The sequence below is a fragment of the Pelmatolapia mariae genome, linkage group LG16_19 (assembly GCF_036321145.2).
Source record: "Pelmatolapia mariae isolate MD_Pm_ZW linkage group LG16_19, Pm_UMD_F_2, whole genome shotgun sequence".
NCBI classification, from domain to species: Eukaryota; Metazoa; Chordata; class Actinopteri; order Cichliformes; family Cichlidae; genus Pelmatolapia; species Pelmatolapia mariae.
The window spans coordinates 23,264,314-23,276,135 of record NC_086241.1 but is presented as its reverse complement, the minus strand read 5'-3'; the positions used below and the strand labels follow the sequence as shown (position 1 = coordinate 23,276,135).

Here is an 11,822-nt window from a genome sequence, read left to right as displayed (position 1 = left end):
GAACAAAAAAAAAAACAAAAACTGAAGGTTTATATAAATGGCGGTATTGTTTGCCTAATAGTTCTACTGCATACACAATACCTCTTAACATTATATACACATACCTTATCAATCCACTCGGGTTCGACTGGAGTGAGTTTTTCCTATCAGCATCATCGGATCTCGTATGTACAACAAATGTAAAAAGGAAACTTGATTGTATTATCATCTAATTTAGAAAACATGAAAATCAAACATCAGTCGTCTTCTTCTTCTTTTGATGAACACATGGATAAACTCACGTTTCCCCTCCCTCCCCCTTCCCACCCACCCCCACACACAAAGGTTCATCTCTTTAGCTTCTCAAAATTCAATTTGAAATACAAAACAGAACTTCAGTCGGATTTCTTCTTCTTCTTCTTTTTTTTTTGAAGCTTTCTCGCTGGCTGAGATACAGTATAAAAATCTTCAGTGCTGTGAATTTATGAGTTATTACCAACCATGTACCATGGGTACATTTTTACTGTGCTCAATATATATGTTTATCCTTCACGTTGGCCAAGCTGTTGTGTCAAAACCTGCTTCGTCAAACTATTTGATAGTTGGCCTCTGCGATGAAAAAAAGACTCCTTATTCTACATTCAAACTCAACCTTGTCCAGCATTGGGGTGAACACAGCATGTCCATTGAACTCCTACAAGCAGCTTGACTTCCTTCCACTACTAAATCTGCCTGGATAAGGGCTCTCGAAAGTCTTCGTGAGTTTTCTTTTCTTTCTTTCTCCCCCCCGCCCCCATTTTTTTCTTCTTTTTTTTTTAAATTCCTCCAGCTCCTCGTGGCCTTATCAGTACATCACTGTGGTTTTCAAGAAAAGTCTTCCATCTGCAACAGAGAACACACAGAAGCCAAAGATTAGCCAACAGCTAACATCCCGCTGACGTAAAAAGCACTACTCAGGATGCGATTGTTGATGAAACCTAACTTTGAAATGTTGCCCTGTAGTCTTTCAATTTCAGCGGCACCGCTATGAATTCATAAACTGATTTGAGGATAAGATTAAGTTAGCAGCCATGACAAATATGATTAAATATCATGCTGACTTTTTACTTTATTACTTCCAACCACTACAAGAAACTTGGTGATATCTGAGGGAAAACACCAATACAAAGTGTGGCACGCTACATCAGCATAGATATATAAACATAGAGCGTACATGCATATTTTAAGGCCAACAGTGTAAAAGCAGTTATAACAATGACGCACGAGACTCATCACACATATTTAACACATCTAAACTGATATCCTTGTTGAACATAATCCTGCACTTACGACGTAAGGCGCTCGCTAAGTGACATTTCCTGCATGGGAATGGTGTTTATTAGAAATGGCAGACATTCCATTGCTACGTTATCTCCAGACACCTCCAACCTAACGAGCTTTGTCCATTTCAGGCAAACACTCTTGTCTGAGTGTTCGCCTGAGCGAGCAGCGCTGCTCCGACACTGAGCTGGTAAAAGCATCTGTTAGGCACAGCTCAGGAGCATGTTTGACGTTTATTACCTTCACATTTCCTCTGCCGGAGAGTGCCACGGTAATGCCTTTAAGAAGCACACCTCTCCATGGCAGTGCGCCTAAATAATTCAATGTTAAAGAGAAACGCGCACAAAGGCGTTTAGCGGCGCGCGTTGTCGGACATGACACAAGCCGTGCAGGACATCAGAGACGGCGCTTGACTACTATTCCGCCGAGCCGCAGAGGATGCACCTGATTACGATGTCTTGGAAACAGAAGAGACAGCATTCACCTCCGCTAATTGAAAACATCCTATTGCTGTTATTTTAACACAAATTTTTGGGGTGCTTTATTATCATCTATATGCTCATTACATTATCAATATTTTATCAATTAGTCCTGCCCTCCCTTTTAGGCTGTGTTTTATGAATTGTGCACAGACGGGGGAGACAACAAAAGCTTGTTGTGTGTATGAGTGTGTGTGTGTATATGTACTGTGTGTTTGGGGGGGGAAGGATGAGGGGTGTACAAACACACAGGCTAATTACCCAGCACTGCTGTAGGTCTCAAAGGCATTGCACTCTGGCTGCCTCTATTCAAGCAACAACCACTGAGTTCTGTGTAAAAGTCATTACAGCATGAATGCAGCAGTAGCAAGAACAGAAAGCCAAAGATGGAGGGGGGTGGGGGTGTTTGAATTTGTGCGAGTGTGTGTGCGGGGGGGTGTGGGTTAGGTATGCACAACTCGACGCACACATGCACACACGCCCACAACAGCAGATCAAGCATCACCTCGCAGTCTGTCTGCCTGCCTGCCCAGCTTCACAGTTGGAGCAATTTATAGGGGTGTTAATGAAAACAAAGAGAATGCGATTATTTGATAGAGGATGACATTTAATACACTGTCGAGAGAGGCTTAAACATCGCGGCGTTTTGCTCCTGACAGATGAAATGATCACGAAAGCGAGGGGGGGGAGGGGGGAGGTGGGAACTCGACAAACAAATCTCCCCGATTCAAATACTTCCTGAAATCGGCGCGCGATATTAGCGCAAATGTTGAAACATCTGCTTTACACACGCGACGGGGGGAAAAAAAAGAGAAAAAAAAATGGCGACGTCTTGACACGTTGTTTTATGAAAGGCTGTCTCATTAAAATATGTTAAAACTTTTCGTATTTTTATATTCAAATCAAGATGAAAAGTTCATTAAAGAGAATAAATATTTCATTAGATGCTAAATAAAACAAAGGGAATTTTTGGCTTCTCTCAGCATAAAATTCCTTTGAAAGATTAATTAATACATGTAAATTATGCAAATTATGCCCATGCAAATATTTTATGAAGACAATTAAGGGATCCATTAATTACAGTCTTTTTTGCTTCAGTGACATTCATTCATTTAATTTTAATTTCACTTTAACTGTTTTGATGTTTAATCTTGCAACAAAGAACTTTATCTCCGCGCGCAGGGTCGTGTAAACTTGCCGAACACGTCGAGTGGGGAAGCGGCAGGGAACCAGAGAAGATACTGGGGGAAGATATTCGCGTGTGCACCGTTGCCAGGCAGTACTGGCGAGGTACAGTCCCAGTAGCTCGCCTGCCTGTGAAAAGAGCCACGCTCCCTCTTGGACCCGATTCAAAACACTGTAAAAGCAATTAATAAACACAGACTGTGTTAATATCGCAGAATTAGAGAAGTGTGACAAAAGACAAATAGAAATAATTAGTTCTCTAAAATTATGCCCTCATTATTTTTTTTTTCCACCCCTCTCTCTCTCTCCCTCTCCCTCCCCGTTCGCCTCCCTGAGTTTGGAGTTGAGAATATACCCACACATTTCTCTCGGCTTTCATGCGAGTGATAGGCTTGTTTTTTTCCCCCTTCTGCTTGTGTAATTTATCAACATCATTTTTTGCCATTTGAGGTTAATTATACGGCGAGGCTTGCAGAGTAGAGTAGAGGAGACATGGGTGGCAGACAAATGCTTCTCTAATTGAACAAAACACAAAGTGCAGCCTGTTATTCGGTTTCCGCCTTCATTCCACTCTTCGAGGCAATGATCAGAGTGATTGAGAGACCACAAAAATTATATGCTCTACGCTCCCATCATGGTGTTTCGAACCGGGATTAGATGAGGAAAAATAATCATTTCGACCCCGACTTTACATCGGAGCAGGACAATGGCTGCTGTCACTTTAAGTGCAAAAGCTTTAACACATTGAATCTGACACAATTACATCACAAAGAGGCAGGCTCTTGACGAAAGTGTGAAATATTAGAAATTAAAGGGGGCTAAATATACTAATTTGGTATGAAATAGAGAGCTATAATTGCGCTGTATCTGGAAGTTATCTTTTAAATGATGACATATGGATTTCCCTTTTTTTTCCTCTTTCTTTTTTTTGGGGTGGGGGGGGTGGGTGGGGGCATCAAACTGTTTCAGATCCCCGCAGTGACTGAATGACATTTAATTAAGGAGGAGTCATTATTTCTCTTGCTACATTTCTCTTATTTTTGCCCTTTCACAAAATAGCAGTTCAAGTTGACTAATCATACATTAAAGAGTTAAAGGGACCTAACTTATTCACAAAGATGAACATTCCCCCACTTTTCACAGCAAATTACATGCAGCATTTTCCTGGATAAATTGGGACCTCTCCCACTGATAAGGGCGGTTCTGAGCAGACGCAGCTGAGGCGTATTAAAGCATTACGTTCGAGTAATAATGAGGATATTCAACCTCTGTGAGGTGTCTTGTATCTGGGTAAACACAGATAGCAGACAGTCTACAGAGGTTATCGCTGGAGCGCCCTTCCCCAAACACATACTGCACCCCCAAGGCTAACAAACAAACAAACCATTAAAAATGTACAAGGCTTATTCATAAAATGGATTGATTTGCCCCGTTTATGACTATCAAAGGAGGGATTCCACTGCTTTTTGTGGTTTTATGACTCATTAATGCCGCCTGAGTTGTAAATAAACAACTTTTTTTTAAAGTCTTTTTTTTTTTTCCACGACCTTACAGCTTAGCTATTTCTCTATTTTCCAGCTCTATCCCACGCGAGTTTTACCTCTTTTCCTAAAAGCATCACACCCACTAAAAGTCAAGAGAAAGAACAATATTATTTCTACAGAAAACCAATGATCTTGACCTAGTGCTGTGGCCCAGATGGTGAGCTGTATGTCTGAACAGCAGGCACAGAAACACTAATGTTCATAAACTGAAGCAGCGTGTGTGTGTGTGTGTGTGTGTGTGGGTGTGTGTGTGTGTGCAAAGGAGGGTGAGAGAGAAAGGGAGTGGGGGGACAACAGAGGAAGAGAGCAAAAGTGAGAGCCAGAGAAAGAGAGGGAGATTTATTGTCTCATCTGAGCCCCTGTACCTTGTATTGTCCTTTCAGCATCTGTTCTCCCACTGCTGCGGTCACTCTCCATCTCAGGGGTCAGAGAGTCTGAGAGAAGAGAGGGATCACCGCCGTTAAACATCCCTGACATCCACCTATCACAATGCCAGTTTCACAGCATCATTCATTCAAAACAAGAGACTAAGATGTCAATCTGTATCTAAGCCGCATGTGCGTCCCGTTTCTCGCTTTAATTACCAACAGTGTTTGGGAGGGTGGGAGAGAAAGAAAGAAATCCTTGATTTAACACTTTGAAATAACAATCTTTTAAACTAAAAACCCCAGCGTGGCTTGATGAAATAAAGCTAGCAAAGCAACGTTACACCTGCACCTAATATGAACAGTCGTGTTTTGATTTTTTTTTCTAATTGCCTTAATAACTCCATACTGCGCACCGCTAGTGGCAGACCAGTGAACTAATGATAAAAGAATGCCACTTTGATACAGCTGAGCTTGTGCATTAATGACTGACGCATTAAAGTGAACGTTTCTTTTACAAATGGAGCTGGGCTTCTGCCAGCTTAGAGCTGTCAGATAAACACAGTGATCAATAATTGAGGAAATGTACTTGTACCTCAAAGGTGCTGGAAAGGTGTGCTTGTCTGTGTGCTTACACTGGGATACATCCCTGTGTAGAGTACTCGTTAGAGCTGAAAACGTCAGCCAATCGGCTTGCAGACAGAGAGCAAAATAAATCATTTGGAACTATTTTGTTCATCAATTAATGCTGATGTTGTCTGTTCCAGCCTTCTACACGCGTATCATAGTCAACTTAATGTATTTTGGCTCTGACAGAACAAAGGTAATCATGTAAAGATATGTCACCATGGATATTTTAGACATGTTAAATGACTAATCAATTAATCAAGAGGCAGATTAAATGATAATTGAAATGACTGGGTGCTGTAATAGTAGTAGAAGGACATAATGAGAACAGAAAGCAAATGTATAAGTTGACTGTGGGAAAGTTGCAGTTGAAATGAGATATGCACAATTTGAAGCAACTAAAAAATGTTTGATGTGGATTAATAATAGATCATTGTTGTTTTGTTTTATCACTCGGGAAGAATTCCAGCATTTGATTTCTTTTCCTTATTCGTCCCTCTAAATTCCACACTTAAGTAGTCATGTACAGCAACACTGTCTCACTGTGGAGTGTCTGACCGTTGAGTGAGCGCATGCTGTCAGAGGGCGAGGGCTGCTTCAGGGTTTGCTCGGCCTGCTCTCTCCTTTTGGATTCATACTCCAGAGCTTCTTGGAGTTTCCTCTTGGCCTTCTTCTCCTTCTTCAGACGCTTCTGAATGATGGCTAAGACGAGGAAAAGACCACAGCGGGAAAATAAAATGAGCTCTGGGGCAAATTAGTGGAGCCTTATTTTCAAATGAAATGTGATTATCACCATACTCTAGCAGAAAGATGGTAATCTTTTTTTTTAGTCAGTGTAGCACACTATTATGGAAAAAGGAAACTCAATTAATCCTAAATATTTTATTATATATAAAGATATTTCCTTAAAGAAGAGATTCTAAGTAAATACTCACTGTGACTTAGTAAACTGCTAGAGGGAATTAAAGCTAATTGAAAAATTTATTGGGATATTTTTCACGAGTTTCTCTCATTAAACATAAACGATACAGTTAGCGTATGACTGTGATGCATTTTACATGAGACTGAGAGTAAATTTGTATCGAGTGTGTATTTCCAATTATGTTAACAGACTAAGAGCGGGAAAACCAGAGCTATGCTATCACATTATGTGCAGCCACAGAAGCACACAGAAGCTTATGTCTGCTTTAATCAGAGGCATTAAACATACATGGAGAATTGCTTATATACATTCAGGAGCGATCATATCTACATAAGCACAGGCCTGTGAAGTCTGAACATGAGAACACTGTACACAGTTGTGCACAAGCCCACCCACCTGCTCTCACTCTCTCTTACACACACACGCACACGCACACGCACACACACACGGCTGACAGTGCCAGGCAGTCGTCAGGCAGTACCTCTGTTCTTCTGCTCCATGGCGAGCTGCTTCTCCAGAGTCTCCCTGAGCTCCCTCTCTCTGAACAGCTCCATTTTCAGCTCTGTCTTCTCCAGCTGCACCTGCTTCTCCTGAGCCCGCGCATTGTCAATTGCCACTTTGAGCAGGCCCTGCACACACGCACACACATACAGAAACACACACCAATGAATATCTACACAGCGAGATATACAGGAAAAAAGAGCTGAGTGGGGGGGCAGAGAGAGAATGATGTGGTCTATTTAAGAGCTTCAAGATGAAGTGACAGCAAACCACACTGAAAGTATGTCACAGCAGCTCTTTGTACTGCCCACAGCACTGAAGCAGAACACAGGGCCAAAAGCTGACTGCTTCTACACGTTTCCTTTCAGTCAGACTGTCACCTGAACTAGCCTTTTACCCATGACGGTGCCTTTTAGTGCAACCTCTTGCTCCACAGCTCTGGATACAGATCTACAAGAGTTTGGGGTAGTTTTTTTTGTTCTTCTTCTTCTTTGTTTTGTTTTTTTTAGATACAGAATACTGATGCGAGTGCTGCATATGTCTGACCCCTTTTGGTCAAAACTGTGAAATACAACTGTTGACAGCTTTAACAAGTTAGAGCTAAAGGAAGCAAATGGTGAAGAAAAGGGAAGTTTGTCAGAAAAAAAAAGAAAAACAGGAAACACTTGAGATTAATTTGGTTAAGTAGAGGGTAAACGATTACTATGGACAACACCAGCTTCTTCTCTCTCTGCAGTAACTTTACAGACTTACACGGCACAGCGGGGGTTCATAATACGAACAAAAATGACAAGCAACTCATCATATACTCCTGACGGTCCTGAATTACATGTTGCACAGTTCTGTGCACGTATAGAAGTGGCATTTTCATCACAATTAGTCCCCATCCACATGCAATTATATCCAATGCACTGGGCTATAGCGTACTAATTGTTGATTCCTCTAACCCCAATTTATTCTAAGTTGCTTTATCTTAATTTTCTGCTTGGTTTCATTTTGTTGATTTGTATATAAATATTCAATGCGAAGATCATTATCAAAGATGACTTAGAGGAGTGTTGGGAGCTCGCAGTGGGTTTACTTGTGCCTTTCTAATTACCACGCAGAGCCAAAAGAGAAGCAGGACTCTGGTGCCAACGGTACAAGTGCAACGAGAAGGGCAGCAGCGTACACACATCATTACACTCAGACAGAAGGCAAATACATTCATCTTTCTGACTGAGGGTGTTTGAGCTGCAGCCTAAATGGAGTTCTGAGCAGATAGTGGTTAAGGTCTGCAAACTGTCCATTCAAATCTTCGTGTCATGAAGTTTTCTCGGACAAAGAAATTAGCTCTTACTCTCTAACACTGACTTATACCAGCTAGCATCAGAAGCCTTAATATTGCAGAGAAACTTAAACAGTAGAATATACTGACAGAGATTTTATGAAGAGCTTTAAAGGTACAATAAGAAATCTTTTGAGGTTATTTATGTACATCGCCTTTCTGCCTGTAGCTAGACCTGCCACATACATAGTACACTTTACAAGTTACTTTTAATTTAAAGATGACAAATTGCTCTTTCAAACTATATATGACCACTTAACATTTTTACATTTGTATTTTCACCATTTCTTTTTTAATTTGTTCTCACTTCTTTACATCTTCACTTCATAATCATTCTTCGCCTCATCTCCTGAACTAAAGTCAGGGCTCTACCATGAAAATGTAGATAAACATGCTCATTTTTTCCCAATATTGTTGCACTTATTACTGTCCCGAGACCCTCCTGTCTCCGGACACCTGACAACGAGCCGGCTAAACAACAACATAAGCTAACATTGTGTTACGGCGGTCACTGTAGCTAGGATTATGAACTTGAATTGGGAGGAATATAACAATATTCAGTTGACTGCAATCTGCTGACATCTAGTGGTGACGTTTTACACACTGTACCTTTAAAAAATCTATAAGAATTTCACATCCTTAATAGGCTTGTCTCAGGCGCATAGCTCTAGCTGTAAGCATAGAAGCTCCACGCACCTACTGTTCAGTTTGCAATGGCCAGCCAATCAGAAAAACTTGATTAAAGGCAGTGAGGGTGAACTGTGGAATTAAACCAAGGTGCGGAACGAGATACAGTAAGTAAGGCTTAAAAAAAAAACCTATGAATCCTGCAAAGCTGATCTAGTAGGGTGCAGCTGGAAACCTTTCCAGACTTTTTAAAGTCTGACCACGTAGAGGCCCTCATATCTGAGGTCAAAGGTTCAACGCAAAGTTTACTACAAGAACACGAGTGAGCAACAATACCTGTATGTTGGTAAGGAGAGTCTCTATTGATGACAGGCCGTCTGGGAAGAGAAAAGGTGAAGGGAATCCCGGAGGCAGGGTCTGTCCAGCCAGTGACAACCGCTCGTAGCTATCTCTTGCTGTTGGGGTGCACATTGGGTTGTCCTCTGCAAAGAAAAACAGTAACAACAAAGACTGATTGATGATTCCTAAAACTAAAAGTTGCTCCATTTGAAAGTAAGTGGTCAGATATGTAAGCAGCTTTTTTGTTGCTAAGCTAATACATATTGATCCTGAATCAAGTTGACCAGCAGCAATGGCTGGGCCTGTATTGATCTCTAGGAGCCAATCCCAGCTATCCTCTCCACTCAGAAATATAGTGGACAGATTGCTCCCTTGGACATTCCTTCATATTTTTTTGCCTCTTCTCTCGACCTGAATGGTGGGGTTGAACAATATCAACCAGGACATAAATCCAGCTTCCCCCATTTAAGAGATGTCATGTGGACTCCAAAAAATCAGAAGCAGGCCAGCAGTTTGACCCCAGCGGCTTGGGCTTCCTTTATGTATGCACGCATGGGTGACTGTCAAACCTAAGATGACATCATCCTCCATTCATCACCGGCAGAAGGGTAGGGCCCTGCCATCTGCTGTCCAGCCTCTCCACCGGGCCTCAGAGGAGGAAGGAGGAGCATTAGAGGGAGGGGAGAGAAAGCAGGAGGCAGAGCGGCAGAAACACGTACAGCCTGGTCAAACTAAAACAGTATGTCAGACAGTGCCGTTTGCTGCCCCATCAGATCTGACACATGTTTTTGCCCAGTGAGCTTTTTATCAAGCCAGGAATTTCTAAGTGTTACCATCTTGCGGAGAGACACTTTATTAAACACATCCAAGTCTAAAAAGGTCTCCACAGGAAGCCTGCGCCATCAGCTGTTTAATTGTTAATTTAATGAAAGGGGGGAAAAGTTTTATTTGTAATGTGGAACCCTGGCTGTGTTGTGCACAGCACCTCTCTGCTCTCATCCAGTATTCATATCTGTTTATGTGGCAGGCTGAATCTTGAACAAACAGCGAGCGGAGCTGAACAGCCCTGCCTCTCCCTCCCATCAATATTCACCAACGCCAGCCAAGTGCTGGGAACAGCTGGTCTTACATTAATTAGTTTAAAGTATTTATTTCACCCATCCTCAGAGCAGATTGAGCAAAAACATTGGAGATTATTTCAAGCATCTGCAAATGCCCTGGAAACATCTCACCGCCAAAAGTCGAGTGTTAGGATTCACAGTTTAGGTTTGTAATTTGGAGATCTTTTTTTTCCCTTCTCCCCCCTTCTCTTCCTGAGTGGGGAAGATGGTGAAATATGCACCGCTGGTCCGTGGAGAGAGTAAACAACCTTTCTCCTTTTTCAGATGGAGTTCACTCCTGTTGATTAATTAGAATGGATGGTTGCCTAATGGATTAAAATTTGTTTATAATTTGACTTCATAAAAATAATGAATTGCCTACTTTTAAGAAGCCACTCCTGCGGTAATTTATTTTGTTTGGTGCAATCCTGTCTGCATTCCGAGGTGGGCGTCTGGGTGGAGATATAAAATGCACCCTCCCTTATACAGTGGCACAACATGAAAGTCCCATTTTATCTCAATAAAGTAACTAATCAAAGATCAAAAGCATTACAGTTGGCTCCAGCTCAGGTTGATATAGATGTATTGCGTGCATTATATGCATGCATCACCCACCTCCAATAAAATCTCCATAACAACTAGAGACGTTAGTAGACCTCGGGGAAAGGTCTGCTGTTGTAGCTTTGTAATTGATTTGTACTGTAGGCACTTTGTCCCTTATTTAGTGTTGGCATTAATCATAAATCATTGCTTTAACAAACTCCGGCTTCCCACTCAGCAGGCCTCCCCTCCAACACAATGTTGGATCACAGAGAATATTTGATGGCTTTGTTGCAGGGGAAACAACCTGTCATGCTCTGGGAAAAGCAAACAGCGTGTTTTGTTCGACAGACTCAAACTACCGTACGGCACCTCTTGTCAAATAACATTTCCACCAGGAGCTGCACATAAATAGTGGCATTTTCACAAAAAAAAAAAAAAAAAAAAGGTGGGGGATTTGGGGGAGCTAATAAGTGGCTAATTTCATCAATATAATCAAAAGTGGCTTAATGAAACTCAAATGTAAATTCCAATGAACACGATGTAAATCCGCTGGTTTCCTCTGCTTCCAGTGTTAAAGCGCCCCCAACTCCCCCACCCACCCACACACCCACCCAACATTTCTCTCTGTGCCTGGCTGCAAATGCTGGCACGTGTTTGCATGTTTATTTCTCACCATCGCTCCAGAATCATTGACTTCAACTTAATTACAGCGACAGGCGTTGGAGTGATGGGGGCCGGTGGAATGGAGTACTCTGTTTCCAGGTGATATTTCTGCACTAGCAAGGCTGCCAACAGCAGCTGTGACAGCCTCTTGTGCTTACCGTACGGTAAAGGTACAGTTAAGGCCCCCCGACTATGAAATACTGTGTGGAAAAACACTCGCAGGTCACCCCTGTCACAAATAACATTTCATGCACAACTGTTTCGGTGGATAATAGGAGCCACAAATAAAAATGGGACGCTG

General features: G+C 41.9%; 1 protein-coding gene across 1 annotated transcript in view; it reads right to left on the bottom strand.

The window, feature by feature from the left end:
• Nucleotides 1–318: 318 nt before the first annotated feature.
• The window catches only part of dachd (dachshund d), a 90,920-nt gene continuing 79,416 nt past the window's right edge, over nucleotides 319–11,822 (bottom strand). The window contains exons 7-11 of the mRNA XM_063499789.1: nucleotides 9,213–9,358; nucleotides 6,903–7,050; nucleotides 6,058–6,201; nucleotides 4,873–4,941; nucleotides 319–861 (exon numbers count right to left, since the gene is read on the bottom strand). Of these exons, the coding sequence (XP_063355859.1) occupies nucleotides 824–861; nucleotides 4,873–4,941; nucleotides 6,058–6,201; nucleotides 6,903–7,050; nucleotides 9,213–9,358 (545 nt within the window). The 3' untranslated portion in view covers nucleotides 319–823. The remainder of the gene's footprint in view (nucleotides 862–4,872; nucleotides 4,942–6,057; nucleotides 6,202–6,902; nucleotides 7,051–9,212; nucleotides 9,359–11,822) is intronic.